This window comes from Mesoplodon bidens (assembly GCF_964165515.1).
Source record: "Mesoplodon bidens genome assembly, chromosome: 11".
Taxonomy (NCBI): Eukaryota; Metazoa; Chordata; class Mammalia; order Artiodactyla; family Ziphiidae; genus Mesoplodon; species Mesoplodon bidens.
The window spans coordinates 45,622,080-45,644,270 of record NC_138167.1 but is presented as its reverse complement, the minus strand read 5'-3'; the positions used below and the strand labels follow the sequence as shown (position 1 = coordinate 45,644,270).

The 22,191-nt window shown below is 50.9% G+C and overlaps 1 protein-coding gene across 1 annotated transcript in view; it reads right to left on the bottom strand.

Moving 5' to 3' along the window:
- The window catches only part of GALNT6 (polypeptide N-acetylgalactosaminyltransferase 6), a 28,404-nt gene extending 6,507 nt beyond the window's left edge, over window positions 1-21,897 (bottom strand). Inside the window, exons 1-6 of the mRNA XM_081248136.1 lie at window positions 21,828-21,897; window positions 16,759-17,351; window positions 14,648-14,820; window positions 5,463-5,612; window positions 4,192-4,426; window positions 853-970 (exon numbers count right to left, since the gene is read on the bottom strand). Of these exons, the coding sequence (XP_081104262.1) occupies window positions 853-970; window positions 4,192-4,426; window positions 5,463-5,612; window positions 14,648-14,820; window positions 16,759-17,249 (1,167 nt within the window). The 5' untranslated portion in view covers window positions 17,250-17,351; window positions 21,828-21,897. The remainder of the gene's footprint in view (window positions 1-852; window positions 971-4,191; window positions 4,427-5,462; window positions 5,613-14,647; window positions 14,821-16,758; window positions 17,352-21,827) is intronic.
- Between the last annotated feature and the right edge of the window lie 294 nt (window positions 21,898-22,191).

The window sequence follows — 22,191 nt, the reverse complement described above, 5'->3', positions numbered from 1 at the left end:
GGACGAGCCTAGGATCAGAACCATGGGCGCTATGGTTACTGAGCTGGTGACCCTCCTCTGTCAGAGGGCTGGTTTACAACATCCCTTCCACCTGTGTCTTCTTTTTTTCGGTTTTAGATTGGGAGGTATGTTGTCATTCATTTTAGTATAACAGCAGAAGAAATATATAATCATAGCCATAGTAACAGCAGGTATCAATGATGGGCTTGTACATGCCAAGCACTGTGAGAGGAGACTTCATAAACAAGCTCATTTACTTGTTAATTACTCTCCACTGGATGCGGATCTGTGTAGATTTCATGAAGAGGCAAGCCTTTCTTCCAACCTAATCCTGATTTTCCTTATTCCTGCAATCCCTCAGAGTTCTGGGGCCCACCAGAATTTGGCCATCATCTTCTCCTACGGTTATGAAGAGCTTGCTGAACACAGGGGGAGGGAAACTCCTAAGGCTACCAAGGCATGAGGTCTCTGACCTGGAAAGCAGAGCCTGATTTTTCCAGAAAAAGGATAGTGACTGCTTACTGACCTGTTCCACCTTCACCCTAACCCTTTTCCAACAGACATCATGAAAGATGTCACGGGTCCCCAGATGTCTGGTCCCTATGACCTCTATTATCGCTTCCCTCTGAGGAGTTCTGCCCAGTAATTTGTTCTCAGTTGTCCAATCTGACTCCCAAGGCCCTACTGCCATGGACAGGGAGGGGGCAGAGAGAAGGTGGAGCCATGACGGGAAAGAGCCACCCTTCCAAGTTCAGCTGAAGAACTGATACCCCTGCCACTGCCTAAGAGACAGGTTCTCAGGCCGTCCCCTGGGACGTTGTGGTTCCCCCGCGAAGCCCTCTTCACTCTCACCCGGAAGGACATTTCCACGTTCTCCCCTCCCCAGATCTCCATCTGATTATCATAGGTACCGATGTGCTCAAAGTAGGACTTGGAAATGGAGAAGAGGCCACCAGCAAACGTCGGGGATCTGGAGAGACAGAGGGAGAAGCATGTGCATCTTCTGGGGGGAAGAGGGGCCAGAACCTGGCGTGGAAAGCTGTGAACTCACCGATGACGCCTCCTAAACCCCCTCCCTCCTCCTTTCCTCTCACCTGGGATATGCAGCCCCCTCTTCCACTAGCTTATGCACTTAGCAAATGTTTATTGAGCTTTAATTATGTTCTCTTCACCTTCTAAGATCAGGTTGAGGAGAGATGTAATTATCATGACTCTCTTCTAAAAGGCATTCATTCACTCATTCATTCAACCAAGGATGTGTTACACACGGGCTTCCAGGGCCTGTGCTACGTGTTAGTCGTACAGAGTAAAGAGAGACAGATCTTGTCCTCTGAGAGCTCAGTGTAGTAGTTGAGGGAAAAGCCACAGTCGTTTGCTTTTTGGCAGCAAAGTTCCTAAAGCACAGTAGATACTCGGTTATCAGAAGCTATGTGAAATTGTTTTTGGACATAGGTGCTCCCAGAAACAGAGTAGGAAGCGAGGTGAAATTAAGCTCAACTTGGACTACAGGGAGCATTTGGGGGCTACAACAAGATTCTGGCTTTCAGACAAAGGCAGGGAGGCACAGACCCATGTTTAGATAAATTGACAAAAACACCTAGAACTCAGATACTACGTTGCTCATGAGAGGGGCTGGGCTAAGGGCTGAAGGCGGGGGTGGGAGACAGGGCAGGAGTGCACACAGATCATTAGCTGTTGGCCTCTGTGCCACGCCAGGCTGGCTTGGATGGGGCTTTGCTGCCCTCAGTGGGTGGCTCCATGTGGCACAACCAAGCAGAAACCTTCTCTGTCAGCCCAGAACCGGTCAAGGTGCTTCACACATAGCAGGGGCTTAATCAGTGTTCACTGGACTGACTGGTCAAGGCTATTACCCAGGACCTTGGTGTTACGCTATGGCTGTTGTTGTCGCCCTGAAGTTGGCTCCTGCAGCCACTTTCTGGAAGGAATTTCGGTTGGGAAACCCTCAAGCTCAAGCAAGCTTTCTGTCACTGGTTGTGGCCTCTTCCAGGGGTTCTAAGCCAGCCCAAGTAAGGCCAAGAAAGCCTCAGAGAGTCCTGGGATTCTAGATGAGCATTTTGGAACTAACCTGCTGCTTCCTTTTTTAAAAAATAATTTTATTTATTTATTTGTTTTTGGCTGCATTGGGTCTTCGTTGCTGTGCGCGGGCTTTCTCTAGTGTGACGAGTGGGGGCTACTCTTTGTTGCAGTGCGCGGGCTTCTCACTGCAGTGGCTCCTTTTGTTTTGGAGCATGGGCTCTAGGTGCCCGGGCTTCAGTAGTTGTGGCACATGGGCTCAGTAGTTGTGGCTCGCAGGCTCTAAAGCACAGGCTCAGTAGTCGTGGCGCACAGGCTTAGTTGCTCCGCGGCATGTGGGATCTTCCTGGACCAGGGATCGAACCCGTGTCCCCTGCATTGGCAGGTGGATTCTTAACCACTGTGCCACTGGGGAAGTCCCTAACCTGCTACTTCTTCAGGGTTTCCTCGACCTGGGCCTGTCTCTTGGCTTTGAGAGGTCCCTCTGACCAAGAAGCCACTGACAAATTATCTCTGAGGATAAACTCTACATGGGGAACTTTGCTGCAGACCCACAACCAACAGGCAACCTCTGGAAACACTCTGCATTTCCTGGCCTGCTTCCTAGGGTCCCCTGCGTCCTCACCTCTCCTCCCGGCCTCCCGTTGACTTTGGGAGTGGAGGAAGGGAGGGTGCTGCCTGCAGGCCTCCTGGTGGGTACTATGCAAAGTGCCTCAGGCAAGCCCTGCACGCCACCAGGGCATTTGGACCAGGGAGCAAATTAATTCCTCAAACACTGGAGCTTTGTATTCCAGTTGTATGGTCCTTGGACATCAGAGAGGGGGACGTCAGTGATGGGTGGGGGTCAGGTGCCCTGTCCCTGACTGTGCCACTGTGTGCCTGGCCCCCAGCTTGGGGGAAGGGGGTTTTGTTGATGTACATCTCAAACGAATGACATCTATGAATCAAGCAGAGGGTCTATAGGGAGTTCTAATTTCTTTTCTCTCTCCTGCCTTCTCCTTTCCCCTCTGCCCCTTCTAAAGGACACAGAGCAGCTGGCTGTTCAGGATCCATGGGATTCCTTCCTGTGGCCCCCATCCGAGCCCTCTCTACTGAGGCTGTGGGCAGCATTTCTTAGGATTTGGGCATGTGCATGGGTAGAAAGCCTTCCCTTTTATCTCTGCTCACCGTATCCCCAAACTCTGCTTCCCTCCATTCCAGGTATATGTATTTGGTTGACTCTTCAGTTTCCTGGCCAGTATAGGAAAGCAATGGCACAGATAATCCAGAAGCAAAGGGTACTCTATAAGTCACTCCCCAACTCAGTTTAGCTGAGACGTCTGTGGTCTCTAACACCACCAACAGGCAATCTGGAGAGGGAGGGGCAGGGTGGGTGTGTGAGGGGAAGGCAAAGCCAGCTGGGCATCAAACAATGGATAAGCTTTCAAGCATCTGCCCTCTAGCTCAGGGGTTGGCAGACTGTGGCCTGTGGGCCAAAGCTGGCCTGGCTTTCTAAGGTTCTGGCAAAGAATGGTTTTTACATTTTGAAAGGATTGTTTTTTGTAGCTGGCAAAACCTAAAACATCTGCTCTCTAGCCCTTTTCCCGAAAAAGTTCAGGGCAACTGCAACACACTGTAGACTGCAGGACATTTGTCTCTTTTCCTTTAATATGTTCTCAGTCTTTTCAAAGACGGTGACCTGGGTGCACACACCACCCCCTCTTATTATAATGGCTATTTTACAATGGCCTCTACCCTCCATCTCTCTGAAAGCAGCAGTCACACCCTGCTACATGTAGGGAGGAATAAATGGGCTAAGGTGTGGAGAGCCCTTAGCTCAGGGCCTGGCACACAGAAGGTGGTGAGTGAGAGCCAGCTGCTGTGGTGAGAGGTAGGACAGAGAGCCATGGCGGGGACACGGGCTTGGGGCCAGATTGGCGGGATGGGCATCCTTGTTCCACCGCTTTCTAGTGTATAGTCTGAGGCCAACCGTGTATCACCAGGAGCCTCAGCATTCTCACCTGCAAACCAGGCTAATCACAGTACCTCCCTCATAGGGGAGGACGATGAAATATGTCAAGTGCCTCATAGAGCACCTCATAAATGCTGACCTGAGATGGCCCAGGTCCCTGGGACCCCAGAGACCAGGATGTGGGCCCACCAGGCTACAGTACTTACTTGATGGGGTAGGTCTCACCCTTGCGTCTCTGCCTCTCATGGGAAGGTATGGTCTCCCAGCCGAAGGTCAAGCTCCAGTCAAAGTTGCCACGACTCTGGACTCGGCCCCTCTGGATGGGCTTGGAGAACTCGAAAGTGTTCAGGTCGATGGTGACGATGTTTGGACTCACCACCACCGTCTCGTCCTCGGCGATGCGAGCCAGGAGGGGCTCCAGCCAGCCGTGGAAGCACTCGCCTGCAGGCCGGCACCAGGAGGCGTCCGTCGGGGTCCTGCCCACAGCTGAGCCCGTGCCCCCCGCCCGTGGGGAGCCCCAGGAGGACATGCGCTCACTCCCCAGCTGTAGACAGGGAAACACGTGCAAGCTCCACGGGCACAGAGGGTGGACAGAGATCTCCCAGGACCCTCCTACTCCTGCCCTCTCCCCCGAAAAGAGGTGGAGGTGGCTTTGGAGGGGAGAATGGAGGTCTCAGGGGAGTAACACGGTGGACCCAAAGGCACAGGGAAGGCCCTGCAGGGGTGTCTTCAGGGTCTGTAGCCTATCCACTCAGTCGGCCCTCCCCACCCAAGTGTGGGTTTCACAGGGGGGTGTCCCCTCTCCCAGGGATCTCTGCACCTCACACTTCAGCTCCAGTTGTAGAATAATTACCCCTTTGGGATTTTCGAGGAACTGCATATATGACTAGATTTAGTCTTCATTTTGTTGGTGAGTGAGGGTGGCATCCTCATCCCACTTGATAGAAGAGAAAACTGAGGCCTGGTTAGTGGCAGGGCCAGGACGCAAATCTAGGGCTTCTGACTCCAAGGCTATAGCTTCTCAGAATATGTATCACTGCTTTTAGGGAACATTTCTTTCTCTGACAATGGTGGGGAAGTGTTTTGTTTTGGGGCAAGAAGCAGGCCTTCCTGGCCCCACGTGGCCCTGCAGGAAAGTGCCACGCCAACCAGTGCCCAGTGGCGACAGGAGGCCTCTCTGTGGGGGCTGAGCTCAGAATGAGGTTCAGATGGTCAGAGGAGAGAGGAACGCCTGGGGCTCCAGAACACACTCCCAGCAACCGTGGGGTCACCAGTTGTTTTAGGGCTGTGTGTGCCTCCTGATAACCATCCTTGGCACCGGGGTGAGAAAGGGGTAGAAGAAGCTAGGGGAGTCCCAAGCCTGCTTCGATCCTGGGACAGCGGAGCTGGAAGGGGCTCTGCTGAGGCCATGGTCCCAGCTCTTCATTCTGCCCGGGAGGGAAGGGGGACAGGGCCAGGCCGGCCCTCTTCTACTCACAGTGGGCATCCAGGAAGGTGAGCACCTCCGCCTGGGCCACGCTGGCTCCCAGCAGCCGGGCGGTGATCAGCCCCTTCCGTTCCTCCTGCCGTACCACTTTCACCACCTGCAGCTGCTTCACGTACTGTTCCAGCGGCTCCTTCAAGTACTCTGGAAGGGACAGGGTCATTGTCGCCAGCTCACCACTTTGTTGCAAACCTAATCCCCCGTGTGCACCAAGTCTGGGCGCTCTCAGGCCTCCAGCAGGCCTGCACTTTAACCCTCCCGCCCACACTGCGCTGAGCAACTCCACAGAAGCCCAATGTTGTGGGGGTGGGGGTGGAAGGACGAGGTCCCCTGTGTGGTCCCACTGCCCGTGGCTGCCTTGCCAGGACGTTCCACCGGCTCTGTTGGGCCCATCCTGTGTCTGCTTACCGGGGCACCTTCTCTGATGTCTGAGACAGGACCTCAGAGTTGTGTTTCTTTGGTCTCAAATCAAGTATCAACTTCTGACAAAGGCTCTCAGATGCCCCTCTTGGTCTCTGCACCCTCTCAGCACCCCATCTTTTCAGAGCTGGGACTCGGGCCTCCCCTCCTTTCCACACCTGGGGGTTGGGGCAGTCATTTCTCCCTGAGTCCCTGTCTCCCAGGCTCTTCAGAGTAAGTCTGACAGGTAGAGCGGACACAAGTATTGATTTCTGGCTTCTGGGGCAGCAGCAAGAAGTCTTACTCTAATCCTCTTTTTAAAAAATTTTATTTATATTTATTTATTTATTTCTGGCTGTGTTGGGTCTTTGTTGCTGCACGTGGGCTTTCTCTAGTTGTGGCGAGCGGGGGCTGCTCTTCATTGCAGTGCGCGGGCTTCTCATTGCGGTGGCTTCTCTTGTTGCGGAGCACGGGCTCTAGGTGCACGGGCTTCAGTAGTTGTGGTTCGTGGTCTCAGCAGTTGTGGCTCATGGGCTTTAGAGCTCAGGCTTCAGTAGTTGCGGCGCACGGGCTTAGTTGCTCCGCGGCATGTGGGATCTTCCCGGACCAGGACTCGAACCCGTGTCCCCTGCACTGGCAGGCGGATTCTTAACCACTGCGCCACCAGGGAAGCCCCTACTCTAATCCTCTTTATTACCTCCTCTGCGCATGGAATTCTTTAGGAAGATGAAAAGATGTTGAGCGGCTTTTTAATTACATTTAAAAACCATGTACCCAGCACCTCCATGAGCCAGGCACAGTGGTGTGCCTGGCCACCCAGGGAACGGGCGACGGCAGGGTAGGTGATGAGTGACCGGCCAGAGGTGGTGCAGGGCTGGGGAAGTCTCCAGGAGGGGCAACCATCCTGAATTGGAGGGGGTGGGGAAAGCGCTTTGAAGGCAGGGGTATCTGCTGAGACCTCCAGCCCCTTCTGAGAGGGGGCTCACTTCATGACTCTTGTTATTTAGTCAGAAATCCTCAGAACATTAAATATAGCCCTATTCTAAAGCAATCCACCTTGGAACATAGTCCAAATCTTAGTGATGTTTCAGTAACTGCTGTTTTGGTTTATCTGTGCCACTGTTCTCTTCCCCACTGTGCAGAATGGAGTTGCCTGTGGTTTCAGAAGTGGTGGCGCGGGGCAGGTGTGACGGCTGACTGTGTCCTTTCTCTTGAGGGCTGTGGGATCGGCCCAGAGCTTAGGCCTCGCTCTCAACGCAGTGTCACACAAACTGGGGTCCGAAGTCAGTTTTGTGGAGGCGCGATTGATCTCTCGCTCTACTCGTTTTGTTTTTCTTTTTGGCCACACTGTGTAGAATGCGGGATCTTAGTTCCCCCGCCAGGGATCGAACCCGGGCCCCCTGCAGTGGAAACTCGGGCTCTTAAGCACTGGACCGCCGGGGAAGTCACTCTATCTCTACTTTGACACACTCACAAACACACACACACACACAGGCAGTGCCCAAATACTTGAGCACTACTATGTGCCACTCATGGAACTAGGTGCTTCCATGCTGACTTTCTTTTTTTTGTGGTACACGGGCCTCTCACTGTTGTGGCCTCTCCCGCTGCGGACCACGGGCTCCAGACGTGCAGGCTCAGCGGCCATGGCTCACGGGCCCAGCCGCTCCGCGGCATGTGGGATCTTCCCGGACCAGGGCACGAACCCGTGTCCCCTGCATCGGCAGGCGGACTCTCAACCACTGCGCCACCAGAGAAGCCCTTGACTTTCTTATTTAATCTTCTCTGTGAAGATTAAAGTGCTATGATATAGGGAGTATTGTCCCCAATGTTTATGAGTCAAAATTAGCCTCATTTGGCAGCTTCAGCCCAGCACTCACTTAGCAAACACCTGTGAACACGCTGCCAGGTGCCAGCCACTCTCCTGGGCAGGGAGGGCCGGGGTCTGGGTCCTGCCTTCACGGAGCTCCTAGGCTCATCCTCCAAGTACAGCCCCGAGTGCTGGCTCTAACAGGGAGGTGGGAGGATCCCCGTGCGGGAGCCTTACCTTCTCGGCACGGCTGACGGCGGACATTTCCCCTGAGAACATAACTGTGCTTAGAGGAAGTTCATGGTGGTGGAGATAACCCAGGGACAAAATATCATAGGAAGTGGGTTTTGTGGTAAGAGCACGCCAAGCATTGAGCTGTGAACGTCAGGGCAGCCTGAGCTCTACAGAGCCCTTCTCCCACGCCTTCCCTCCAATCTCGGGTGGCTAGGCGGGACCTGGGAATTCTGAGCGTGAGCCTCAGGCCCTTTGACGGGGGGATGGGGGTGAGATAGCTCTCCTAAGTCATGCCCTCCCTGGACCCACTGGACATAAACCCAAGAGCTGAGTTCAGCAGAGCCGAGTGTGGAAAGACAGACGGTCCCAACCCTTCTCCCTTATGTCGCCCAGACGAGACCCTCCTCATTTAGGTTCACACCACACCACCCCAGCCCGGCTTCATTCCTCACAACTGGAGTCTATGAGACTCCTGTGACCTCCCACACACATGCCTTACTCAGTGCCATGTTTGAAATAAGACGCTCCTGGGCCTTTTTTCCTGGCCTTGCCATCTTCACTTGGATGTCTAACAAAACCACAAACCTAACACGCCTGAAATGGAGCCCCCGATTTCTTCCCTACCTGCCCTCCCTGCCTCCCCCCATGTAAATACATGGTACCAGCATCCCTCCAGCTGCTCTAAACTAGGAATCGTGCTGGATTCTCCCCCTCTCCCCCTCCACAAACAGTCCTTCAGCAAATATGGCCAGTTCTCTCTCTCCATCCCCACCGTCACTGCAGCAATCATGTCTTAAGTGGTCTCCCGGCCTCTACTCTACACTCCTCTTCCCAATCTACTCGTGACATAGCAGCCACAGTGAGTTCTCTCTTAAAACTATAAATCACATCATGTCACTACGGTGGTTTAAAATTGCACTTAAAAAACGAATCCTGGGCTTCCTTGGTGGCGCAGTGGTTGAGAGCCCGCCTGCCGATGCAGGGGACACGGGTTCGTGCCCCAGTCCGGGAAGATCCCACATGCCGCGGAGCGGCTGGGCCCGTGAGCCATGGCCGCTGAGCCTGCACGTCCGGAGCCTGTGCTCCGCAACGGGAGAGGCCGCAGGCAGTGAGAGGCCCGCGTACCGCAAAAAAAAAAAAAAAAAAAAAAAAAACACCCACCGAATCCAAACAGTATGATGGTTCCTCAAAAAATTAAACAAAGAACTACCATATGATCCAGTAATTCCACTTCTGGGTATACAGCCAAAATAATTGAAAGCAGGGACTCAAAAAAATATTTGTACAGCCATGTTGATAGCAGCATTATTCACAACAGTCAAAAATGTGGAAACGATCCAAATGTCCATGGGTGGATGAATGAATAAACAAAGGTGGTCTACACAAACAATGGTATACTCAGCCTTAAAAAGGAAGCAAATTCTGACATGTGACAACATGGATGAACTTTGAAGACTTTATGCTAAGTGAAATAAGCCAGACTCAAAAGGTCACACACATACTGTATGATGCCACCTATACAAGGTACCTCCAGTAGTAAAATTCATAGACAGAAAGTAGAATGGGGGTTGCCAGGGGTTGGGGGGCTAGGGAATGGGGAGTTATTGTTTAATGGGCATAGAGTTTCAATTTGGGAAGATGAAAGAGTTCTGGTGATGGTTTCACAACAATGAGAATGTATTTAATGCCACTGAATGGTACATTTAAAACAGGTTAAGGGCTTCCCTGGTGGCGCAGTGGTTGGGAGTCCACCTGCCGATGCAGGGGACGTGGGTTCATGCCCCGGTCCGGGAAGATCCCACATGCCGCGGAGCGGCTGGGCCCGTGAGCCATGGCCGCTGGGCCTGCGTGTCCGGAGCCTGTGCTCCGCAACGGGAGTGGCCGCAGCAGTGGGAGGCCCGTGTACCGCAAAAAAAAAAAAAAAAAACGGTTAAGATGGTAAATTTTATGTATATTTTACCACACACATTCAAAAATCTAAACACTACACTACTGCTTAAAAAGGTCTTGTGAGGGGCTTCCCTGGTGGCGCAGTGGTTGAGAGTCCGCCTGCCGATGCAGGGGACACGGGTTCATGCCCCGGTCTGGGAAGATCCCACATGCCGCAGAGCGGCTAGGCCCGTGAGCCATGGCTGCTGAGCCTGCGCATCCGGAGCCTGTGCTCTGCAAGGGGAGAGGCCACAACAGTGAGAGGCCCGCCTACCGCAAAAAAAAAAAAAAAAAAAAAAAAGGTCTTGTGATTCCGTTCTGCTCACCTTTGTAAACTCACTTGGTACCAGTGCTGTTTCTGCTTCCTTGCTCGCTTCTCTGCAGCCATCCTGACCTTATTTCTGCCCCATTAACACACTAAGCCTCAGGGCCTTTGTGCTGGCTGTTCCCTTTGTGGGGAGCACTCAGAGTAGCCTTTCTTGGCTACTCTGACTAAAAAAGCTGCCTAATTACTGAGTAGCCCATCACCTGCATTCTTATTTTTCTTCTAATTTAATTTCTTCATAGCACTTACTATTATCTGCAATTATTATTTTGTGTCTTTCCCATTAAAAAAGTAAGCTCTAAAAAGACAGACGCCTTGTTCAACTGTTCACTGTTATATCCCTGGAGCCTGCCCAGGGTCTGTTGCTCAGTAGGTACTGATAAATACTTATTAAGCACATCAGTGAACTGCCTTTATTTACACTTCTCTTGTGGACTCTCCCCCTCTTCTTTGGCTGCTGAAAAATCTAGAAAAGAAAAACAAAACAGAAAGCCTTTCTTGTAGGGAGGACTTCCTCTCTTAACTTATCCTCTCTCATTTCATGCTGTTTTCATTTCATGCCCATCTATACTCTATCCAGCCTCAAATCGAACTGCAATGGGGAAATTTTTCTCGATTAATCCTTTTGCAAGGAGAACAGGAGAAGGGAACGAGTGTAACACCCTTTGGGCGTATCCTACAATCCTCCTGCCCAGATCGAACATTTAGACACTGGGCTATGTTTTCGAACCCAAATCAAGACTCATTATCGGCCTCTTTCCATCTCCCAGCGTGAGGATTAAACTGGCAGGTGAAACTGACATGCGGGAATAGCAGAATTTCTTTATGGGAAGAAAATATTGAATGGAAACTTTCCTAGAAAATCCAGGACATAGAGTTACTCCTATAGCATAGAGACATCTTCCTATATTATGAAACAAGGACAGAGGTAAGAAATAGCAGTAATAAAGCAACTTTACCTGTTAGAATAGACACTGGAAGTTGTAATTCAACTAGAATTGGGGGCTTTGAATAATTCCTGACTTGCATTACTGGTGTCTCTTAGGAGTTGAGGGGGCCACGAGAGGAACTGCCACTCACTTCAGTTCTGACCGGCCAGGGGAGATGGCAGTGGGGAAAATCGTGGGCTAATCCAAAGCGCTCCCAATGTTTCCTCCCCTGCGTTTCTCACAGTGTGTTTCCTGACTTCAGGGCCGCCCCTCCTCTCCTTTCCTTTCCCTGCGGATCCCTCTTCCCTTCCTACAGCCCCTCTCCCAGGCCAACCCTGTCTCCCCACTCCTCCTCTCTCCTTGAGGAACTTGCTCACAGAGGATCCTGTTCATATCTCGGCTCTCTGGGTCCTTTGTAAGTGTCTGATTTCCTCCCAACCATCTAGCGAATTCCCACAGGAGGGAGGCATAGGTTCTACTCAGCCTCCCTGCCAAGGGCAGGGCAGGGCTTTGGACAAGGGGTTGCCCTGTCTGGGGCATGGTAGATTGACAGGCTTGGGGGGGGGCCAGTTTTTAGGAGCTTGTGGAATGTGCCAGACCAAGAGTGGACCTCGGCTGCTGACCTGGCCATGCAGGAGGGAAGTCTGTGCCTGGGGACGGACTGTGAAGTGGGAAAGAAAAAGTTCCCCAGCCTGGCACAGGGCCTCTTTCTGATACCCGACCCCCAGTATCAAACGCCTGTACACTTGTGGCCAAACTGTGCTGCCGGGCACCTGGATAGGAGGACAGAGAGCAAAGACATTGAATTTCAGCAGAGACACAGCCATTGTTTGTGTGTGTGTATAATGAGAGCCAGGTGATCTGATCAAACGGTCAAACGTGTGGGAAATTTTATCCCACCGTGGACTGCAGAGATTTCTGACCATGGATCTGAGGGTATTTTTCTTTCTTTGCTGAACTGAACATTGCTGAAAGTATCTCTAGAGTCCCAAAGCCCTCAAGGTAGGGTGGTTTATCCCGGGGTCCACAAATTCCCTGGAATTACATGCACAAATGTGGGTGTGTGCACACTTGTGGCAGCTGTGCACTGTTCTAGAGAGAGGGGCATAGCTTTTAACAGATTGTCAAAGGAGGCCAGGACCCAGGAAACTAAGAATGGCTGGTTTCGGTTTTTCAGGCAGGTGATTCCGAGATGCTGGAGCTGGCTGTATGAGAGAGTCCAGGGCAACAAGGGAGAGGCCACCAGAAGGAACCGGAACAGGTCGGGTGGCCCGAGAGGGACGGGCTCTTTGCCAAGCCCACCCTACTAGGCACAGGCCACTCTGCCCTTTCAAAGCTGTCCGTGGCAGCCTGGCACTACATCACTGGCTGGCCTGGTCAGAGGAACTGCCCATCTGTGCTTTAGGGATGTACACAATTCTGAGTGACAAGTTGAAACTGTTTAGAACTTCCACCACATGGGATTCAAGGGAAGAAGCTTCTGAGGGATGGGCCGCTCAGGGTTGTGGGGAGAAGGGTTATGAGAGCCCAGTTTGAGAGGAAGGGCAGCTGATACACTGGTTCCCACTCCTTACACACAACCTGCTGCTACGGAGATTCCCCGGAGGCCATTCTCAAGCCCCAACCCTCTCCGCCAAACTCTCTGCCCCTCCCTTTCCAGAAGCTAATCTCTCTGCTCTTTATCCACCAGACCCTTTCACTGCATCGCTGATACTTGTCTGCTTTTGCTTTGTAAGTACTGCTAGGTGTCTGTCCTTCCCGGGGAAATGTGAGCTCCCTGAAGAAATGGACTCAACAGTGCCCATACTCAGCTCCTCCTCGCACGGCCCTCCCCGGCCCTAGTCCTCTTCCCCAGAGGACAGGAGGGGGCTGGGGGAGAGGAGGGGGCGTCAGCAGCTCCACTGGAGGGGCCGCTCAGTTCCTGCCCTCGATACGGGAGCATGGGCACAGGAAGCCAACCCGGGAGAGCCCCAGCCCCCATGTGCCACCTGGGAGGAGGGCTCAGCTCCTGGAGGACCCCAGTCTACCGATGCATGGGTCTCGCAGTCCCTTTCCTGGTTCTGGCCCCGGCATCCCATGCCCAAGTGATTTATGAACTTCCTCTCTGGACTCGGGGTCCTCTTCCTCTCTTCCTGACAATTACCCTCCCCAAAGCTGCCATCCTTCTGAGAGAAGGTCACTCTCCAGCTTAAGCACCTTCAGTGATACCTCGTTTTATTCCCCCCCCCAATAAATACTTTTAGCACCGCATGGATTTCATTCAACATCTTTTTAGTGTCATTTCCCACAGCACAAACACACTGATGTTTTTCTTTTTAGTGCCATTTCCCACAGCACAAACACACTGATGTTTTTCTTTTTAGTGTCATTTCCCACAGCACAAACACACTGATGTTTTTTCCGGAAGTTCTCTCTTCCGGGACTGCCCTTCAACACCTCTTCTCTCCCTCAACACTCGGGCTTCCAGGCGCCGCTCTAATCTGGCCTCCATGGTGGACGGCCCCAGCCATGCCACACAGAAATAACACCTCCCATAGCGCCTTGCTCCCATACAAAGAATAAAATGAAACTAATGCACACGGAGCTCTTACTCGAGACGAAGTGCTCTGTAGCGCATGAATGATCTCATCTACCACCTATCTCTGAGCCCTCGGCCGCCATTGTCTTCATTTTTAGAAGAGGGGACTGAGGTTCAGAGAGGCTAAGTGTCCTGCCCAAGGTCACAGAGCTAGGAAGAGTCAGAGCTGGGATGTGAGTTCCTGGGTGTCAGACTCTCAAGTCCATGCCTTTTCATGTCCGTTGGGGTGTGTTACAGGCCACACCATTGTGGCTGGTGTTGTTAGCAGTCATCTGACTACGGGGGCTGTTAGCCTACTCAGGGCAAGATCTGTCTCATTTGTCATTTGTCTTTTCTTTTGGCCACATGGCACGTGGGATCTTAGTGCCCCGACCAGGGATCGAACCTGAGCCCCCTGCATTGGAGGTGTGGAGTCTTACCCACTGGACCGCCAGGGAAGTCCCTCATTTGTCATTTGTCATACTATCCCCTATGCCTAAGTCAGCACCAGGCACAAAGTACTCCGTAGATGTTTCTGGAATTTCTTTGAATGGTGGAAGTTTGGCGAGCAACCTCACTTGTCTATTACCAACTATAGCAAAGGGCTTCTGAGGTGGAATCTTCAAGAGCAAAGGAATGGTCCAGCAGGTAGGAAACAGAGGGAAGGCCGTCCCCACCCTCTGCCCTGCCCTGACCTCTCCTGGCATTTCTAACTTGGGGTTGGGCTTGGCAGCTCTAAGGGAGTCCTTGAAGCCAGAACAGCTAAGCTTTTGGAGCTTTTGGGGTAAAATGTGAATGAAGCTTGGGCTCTAGAAATGTGGTCTACCTGCCCCCTGGCCCCCACCTGCCTTCTTCCTGCTCCTAGCCTCTAGGATGAGCTGTGATGCCAGACAACAGGTCATGAGGCAGTGCCTGTTCCCTCAGGAGCACCTGCCCTCTTTCACAGAATACCAGGGGAGACCCCAGGCCTCTCCTTGGGGGGCCCCTTCGCCTCACCTTCCGTGCTGGCATCATCCACCAGTATGATCTCCTTCAGCAGGATGGCTGGGGTGGTGTGCAGGACACTGTACACCGTCCGCAGCAGCGTGGACCAGGCCTCATTGTGGAACACAATGATGACACTGGTGGCAGGCAGTGGGGGACAGCGCCGGAACTTCTGGTCGACACATCTGCAAGGGTGAACGTGTAGATACAGCTCTCCAGGTCCCTGGGAGTTCCGGGGGCAGGGAGGGCTCGGTCCACAGATTCCTATAACCATCCTTTGCTCCTTGGATCCCCCAGCCTCCATTCCCCATTGGAGCTGGGAGTAGCTGCTCCCTGTTTCCAGCTTCCCCACTATTTGCCACCTACTCTGAGCCTCTGCATAGGTCCTAACCAACCCACTCCAAAACCTGTCTTCCCCAGAGCTGTCTTGGTGCCCCAGCGGTGATGCTGAGGGCATCCCCCTCACTTCTCTCATCTGCTCTAGGAGTTCCCAGGGCTGACTCTCTCTTCCTCAGTGATATGTGTGCTGCATAAAGTGTAATCCAGTCCAGAGGTCCCAGAGAGTAAGTAATAAAAGGCAACTCTGACATCTGAGAAAAGTGACTACAATTTCCATACTCAATAAGAGGAAAAGGCTTTTCTCTTTACAATGTACAGTTTCTCTCTAATCCATTTCCTCATGAATTCCCTGGAATCTGATACTATTATCACAAAAAATTTCCTGTGACCTTTTCTCTATCCTCATCCGCTCCAGCCACTCTGTGGCACTTGGCCACATTGCCACCCTCTCTGACACGCCATCTAAGCTGGGGGCGAATGTGTGAATGCTGGATCTCAAGGAGTCATGTGGCCTAATGACCTTTTTTTTTTTTTTTAATCATTATGGTTTTAAAATATATATATTTATTTTATTCATTTATTTTGTTGTGACAGGTCTTAGTTGCGGCTTGTGGGCTCTTTAGTTGTGGCACATGGGCTCCTTGGTTGCAGCAGGTGGGCTCCTTAGCTGTGGCATGCGAACTCTTAGTTCTTAGAGAGAAACTGTACATTGTGTGGCATGCATGTGGGATCTAGGTCCCTGACCAGGGATCAAACCCAGGCCCCCTGCATTGGGAGCATGGAGTCTTAACCACTGTGCCACCAGGGAAGTCTCCTGATGCCCTTTCTTAACCCCCTCTGCTGATCAGAGAGATTTCTCAGGGGCCTTCCAGAGGAGACTCCCAGACTTCCTCCACTGGCTGCCCTCATGCCACTGCCCTTCCCTGCTAGGAGCCCTGATAACTTGGGGTGGTTCCATGTTCTAGGCCTCCAATACTAGGTCCTAGTCTGAGGAACCCCAGGTTCAAAGTCCTAAAGAATCATGAACTTGAGGACGGGAACTGCCATGTGAGAAAAGGCCAAAAAGGGTATTACTCTTGAGTTGGGAATGACAAAGTCTACATGAGAAAGACACAAAATCTTTGATGTGAGGACAGTATGAACACAGACTGAAGTGGCTACGGCTCAAAGATCTAAGAACTGGTTGACTGCCGGGGACTGAAAGTACAAACAGCTTCAAATAAAGATTGGAGTGAATTCTTGGCCCTGTGAGTCTTCACTGAAAGAAACCAGGAGGTGTGGGGATAATCCTGACCATCAGGGCTGCTGTTGGGAAATGCCCTTTGCCAAGAGCTCAGCAGCAGAGTCCTGCAGTCTCTCGGGCAGGCCTCAGCATGGGGCAAGGCCACCGAATATGTGGCCTGCAGTCAGGCCTTCCCCGTCACCCCTAGGCCAGGTCTGGTCCCAGCCCGGACAGAGGTCCTTTTTCTGTACCGTCACCTTCACAATTGTGTTTCATTCTCATAGGTCTCCCTGAGCCTCTGGCCTGACCATAATACGAACCCCACACAAAATCTTTGACGCGAGGACAGGATACAAAATCTTTTTGTATCAAAAGATACAAAATCTTTTGTACCCTGGGATAAGGGCAATTGATTAGGAAAAGTGAGGGCTTAGAGGAAATCCTTGCCCATACTCTAAAATCCCTGTCAGCCCTTTACCTGGCACTCAGCCCGTGGCCATGGCCATACCAGCCACGCCTTCGGCAGAGCCCTGGCCTCACCCCAGGACACGGCGCTACTTACTCAGGGGGTCGGGTGTCCGGGCCCAGGGCCCTCTGCAGGGAGATGCGGTCACTGGCAAAGGCATTGAAGCAGTGCTTCTTATAGCCCTCTTCCTTTTCCTGGGTCTCCTGGGGCGTCCACTCTTTCTTCTGAAATGCTTTCCCATCTGCCCCAGGGCCATTGGGGTCCTGTGGTGGCCGTTCCCAGAAGGGCTTCAGCTCAGCTGGGGCATAGAACTCGGGGAGGCAGGTCCGGTTTGTGGAGGCCAGTGTCTGCTGGGGCTCCGGAGCCCTGATCTGGAACTTGGGCATTGAATCCCTGAGGTTGTGCACGGCCCCCAGCATGAGGTCCAGGACATGATCCTTCTGGCTCACCAAGGACTTCAGCCATGGTTTCTCTGTGGCCTGCTCCCTGCCGCTTACATCCCTCTGCAGGATGAAGAGGAAGAGCACGAAGGCGCTGCCCACCATGGCCAGGCGCACGGCCATGTGGCGTCTGCGGAGCAGCCTCATTCTCTGGAACCGATGGGAACCCCAGCTGGGTCAGCTCCAAGTGCTGGCCCGGCCCTGGAAATAGCCTGATGTGTCGTGGTGGCCACACCCCGGGGTCTCGGCCTGAGAAGGGGCAGGATGAGAGAGAGAAGTGACCCAAGGCAGTGGTGGGGAGGGAGTCAGGGGATTCCGGGTTCGCGTCCAGCCTCTGCTGCTGAATGGTGACATCACCTTAGCCCAGTCACGTCACTTTCCCGCACCTAAATTTCCTCCATCCAGAAAATGAGGAAAATGGACTCTGTTTCTTTTCTGCCCTAAGATTCTGACATTCATGGATCTAGAATAATTGGAACACTGAAACTCTACATGAAGAGATTTAATCAACTTAACCACTTTGAGAAACAATTTGGCATTCTCTAGAAAAACTTAAAATGTACATACCCTATGACCCCACAGTTCCCTCTCCTGGTTTTACATCCCAGATAAACTCTGGCGCACGTATGCCAGGAGGCATGCACAAGAACGTTTCTAGCAGCACTGACGAAAAAGGCAAAAATCAGAAACAATCCAAATGTCTGTCAGTGTTATAATGAATAAATAGCGTGAAATATCCACAGCACAGAGGACTGCACAGCAGTGACAAAGAATGAACCACTTCTACACGCCACAACTTGGATGCAATGTTGAGTGAAAAAAATCACGTTGCAGAAAGATACATCCAGTGCTCGCTTCTGCAGCACATATACTAACATTGGAACGATACAGAGAAGATTAGCATGGCCCCTGTGCAAGGATGACACGCAAATCTGTGAAACGTTCCATATTTTTTGCAGCACTATTTACAATAGCCAGGACATGGAAGCAACCTAAGTGTCCATCGACAGATGAATGGATAAAGAAGATGTGGCACATTTATACAATGGAATATTACTCGGCCATAGAAAGAAACGAAATTGAGCTATTTGTAATGAGGTGGATGGACCTAGAGTCTGTCATACAGAGTGAAGCAAGTCAGAAAGAGAAAAACAAATACCGTATGCTAACACATATATATGGAATCTAAACAAACAAATAAAAAAGGTTCTGAAGAACCTAGGGGCAGAACAGAAATAAAGACACAGATGTAGAGAATTGGACAGATGTAGACACAGATGTTGAGGACACGGGGAGGGGGAAGGGTAAGTTGGGACAAAGTGAGAGAGAGGCATGGACATATATACACTACCAAATGTAAAATAGATAGCTAGTGGGAAGCAGCTGCATAAAACAGGGAGATCAGCTCAGTGCTTTGTGACCACCTAGAGGGGTGGGATAGGGAGGATGGGAGGGAGATGCAAGAGGGAGGGGATATGGGGATATAGGTATATGTACAGCTGATTCACTCTGTTACGCAGCAGAAACTAACACACCATTGTAAAGCAATTATACTCCAATAAAGATGTTAAAAAGAAAGATACATCCAGTATGATTCCATTTATAGAAAATTTAAAAACACATGAAACTAAGCAACATATGTTTTATGAATACAAAAATGAATATGTGTGGGACTTCCCTGGCGGTCCAGTGGTTAGGACTCCACGATTTCACTGCCATGGGCCCGGGTTCAATTCCTAGTCGGGGAACTAAGATTCCCACAAGCCAAGAGGACTGGCCAAAGAAAAAGAAAAGAATATGTGGTAGAGCTACATATAAAGTAAACTAAAGAAACAGTGAAACCAAAGTTTCTGAAGAGGGAGGAAAGATATGGGAATAAAGGCATGCAGGGGACTTCAAAGTGAAGTGATTTTTTTTTTTAAAGTGGATGGTGGCGGGACTTCCCTGGTGATCCAGTGGGTAAGACTCCTCGCTCCCAATGCAGGGGGCACAGGTTCGATCGCTGGTCAGGGAACTAGATCCCGCATACATGCTACAACTAAGAAGTCTGAATCTGTAACTAAAGATCCCTCATGCCGCAACTAAACAAGTTCCTGCGTGCTGCGACTAAAAAAGATCCCGAGTGCCTCAACTAAGACCCTGAGCAGCCTAAGTAAACATTTAAAAAAATAGTGGATGGTGGTTGCTGGTGGCACTGCTCTTCTTTGTACCCTACACATATTTTATAAATATTAGTCTGTATCTGCTCATATTTAATAAAAAAAACTTTTTTAAAATCTAAGATTCTAATGATAGCACCTTCTGGCAGGAACATGGCTTCCAGCATCTACCCCCATGTACATGGTCCCAGACCTCAGAGGAAGAGTGATTGTAAAACTTTCTGTACACAGCTCTGCAAGTATAAGGCTCAGGGGTTAAGGACTAGACAATGGTGGCAACAAACCTGGGCACAAATTCTGGATCTGCCGCTTCTAATAATAACAGCACCTACTTCCTAGGGTTGTTTGTTGTAAGCACTAAGTTCAATGAAATAATTCGTGGAAAAAGCTTAGCAGTCTCTGCACCCAGTAAGTGCTCTAAAAGTGTTAGTTTCTATCAGTAGCAGCTGTGTGACCCTTGGGCAAATGATTTAATCTAAGCCTCAACTTCCTCATCTATAAAGTGGGGGTAACTAATACCTAACCCACAGAGTGGTGGGAAGGATTAACTCAGAAATAATGTATGTAAAATACTCGGCAGAGCGTGTGGCACAGACTCAGCCTTCACTTAGTTCTATCATTATCATTAATAAATCCCTGCTCAGTTTCCTAGGAATTATCCTTAAACACCTGATCCTTGGCCAAAGCCACACTCCTTACTCTGTCGTACTTAGAAGTAACTCCAGCTGAGCTGCGCTGTTATTTAAACATACAAGCTGCTGCCTATGGAGAAGCCTGGTGTTCGGAGTCTCACTTGGATCCACTTGGGGCACACGTGGCTGTCATGATATCCAGGGGGAACGGGGTCACTTTGGATGGGGGGGAGACAGGTCGTTTTCTTTTAAAACGTCAGATGCAGCAGCAGAAGCAGCAGCAAAGATCAAATCAAATCCAATCTCTTTGAGTGTCTATTTTCTATTAGGCGTTGTCTGGGAGACAGAAGAGATTTGTTCATTGTGCCCGTATTGACTGAGTTCCTGCTTCATGCCAGGTGCTCTATCAGATGCAGGAGATACAGAGGTGAGCAAGCCCAGCCTTCAAGGAGCATACAGTCAACTGGGGGAGTCAAATTTTAAACAGAGATCACCCAGTGAGAAGACAGCATGAGAGAGGCACCCTCGGGGGCTGAAGGAGAGAGGATGAAGTCATGTCAGCCAGTGGGGGAGGGTGATGTTTGTGAAGTCCCTCAGGGGAGAAGCTTGGGCTGAGCACTAACCCACAAGTAGGGGTTGGCCAGTGAGGTGAGCACATTTCATGCAGAGGGAACAGCACATAGAAAGCCCTAGAGGCAGGAGACAGCATGGCCCACCAGAGAATTCCAAGTAGTTTGGTTTGGTGGGAGTATGAAGCCTGATGGGAGTAGCAAATGATGGGTCTGGAGCGGTGGCTGAAACCAAGCCATCATGGCAAGGAGTTTGCCTTTGACCTGAGGTATGGGGAGCAGTAAAGGGTTAGTGGGAGCCCAGCATTACAGGAAGTGTAGTAGGACAGCTGGTGGAACGTGTCCAGGAGACCGACCTGACTGGCAACTGGATGGCCAGTTAAGAGGGGCTTGGGGGTCTGACTCATGATAGCAGCAATACGGATAAGGAGGGAAGATATGGTGTTAGGAAAACTCCCTTGGGTGATGGGGTGGGACAATTCATCCCAGCTGGGACACAAACGGACACACGGAGGTGTGAGACCATCCCTCTCCCCATGGGATTTTAAAATCTAGTTAGAGAACAAGAACCACTAGCACCGGGTTCAGGTAGCACCCGTCCAGGGAGGGAACAGGAGTAGGAAAAAGATCTTTCACTGAATACCCTTTTGCACTTTGAACCCTGACTACATTACCTATTCAAAAATCAATAAAATTAGAACTGAAGAATAGCACAGACAAGTTGACAACGGTAGAGTTCCCTGTGGGCTTGAAGAAGGCTTCAAGGGGGAAATGGAGATTCAGTGTAGAGGCGGTGGTCCCAGGGGTTGTTGGGCCGGCACAAAGGGTTCTGCCCGACACTGACACCTCATCAGTTCTGCAACTGCCCCAGCTAAGCAAAGACTGAGGGCCGCAGAATGGGGAAGTGTTCGCCATGACAGTGTTGAACCATCCTGCAGGCTGCATCTTCCCTGATTCTTTGTCTACCTTCCACTTCAGCAAGAAAGAGGGAGCACAGTTAGAAACAAAGGCGTGGTACAGGCATATCTCGGAGATATTGTGGGTTCAGTTTCAGGCCACTGCGAGAAAGTGAGTCACACAATTTTTTGATTTCCCAGTGCATGTAATAGTTATGTTTATACTATAGTGTAGTCTATTAAGTGTGCAATAGCATTACGTCAAAGCAAAAGGAAAAAACCTTAATTAAAAAATAACGCTGTTGGGAAAATGGCAGTGACAGACTTGCTCAACACAGGGTTGCCACAAACCTTCAATATGCAAAAAAACCCGGCTTTATTTTGTGAAGCAAAATAAAGCAAAGCACAATAAAACGAGGTAAGCCTGTAAAGCTTAGTTACCAGCTGTTGCCAAGTGTTTAAGACTCACCTCTTCCAGGAAGGCCTCCCTGACTCACAGAATCACCCAGGTTACTCCAACTCCCTCATCCTGGCATTGCCTTGTAGTCCCTTGCAGTGTGGTTTCCCTTTGTTCCTTTTTTTCCCTCCTGGAGAGAGACTTGGGATTAAGTTGAGCGCTTCCCAGGCATCTGCTCTCTCGATCCAACCTGGCTGTCTAAGGCTTTCTCTCTGGTGCCTGCAGTTCCTCAAGGAACTAACCACATCCTAAAATGAAACAAGACACCTGTGATTAGCCTTGGCAGTAAGGGACTCGGTCTCTGGTTTGTTTGCTCAGCATGTGAGAGATGGAAAAGAGTCCCTTAGAATGGACACATAATTCAATTCCGATGGAA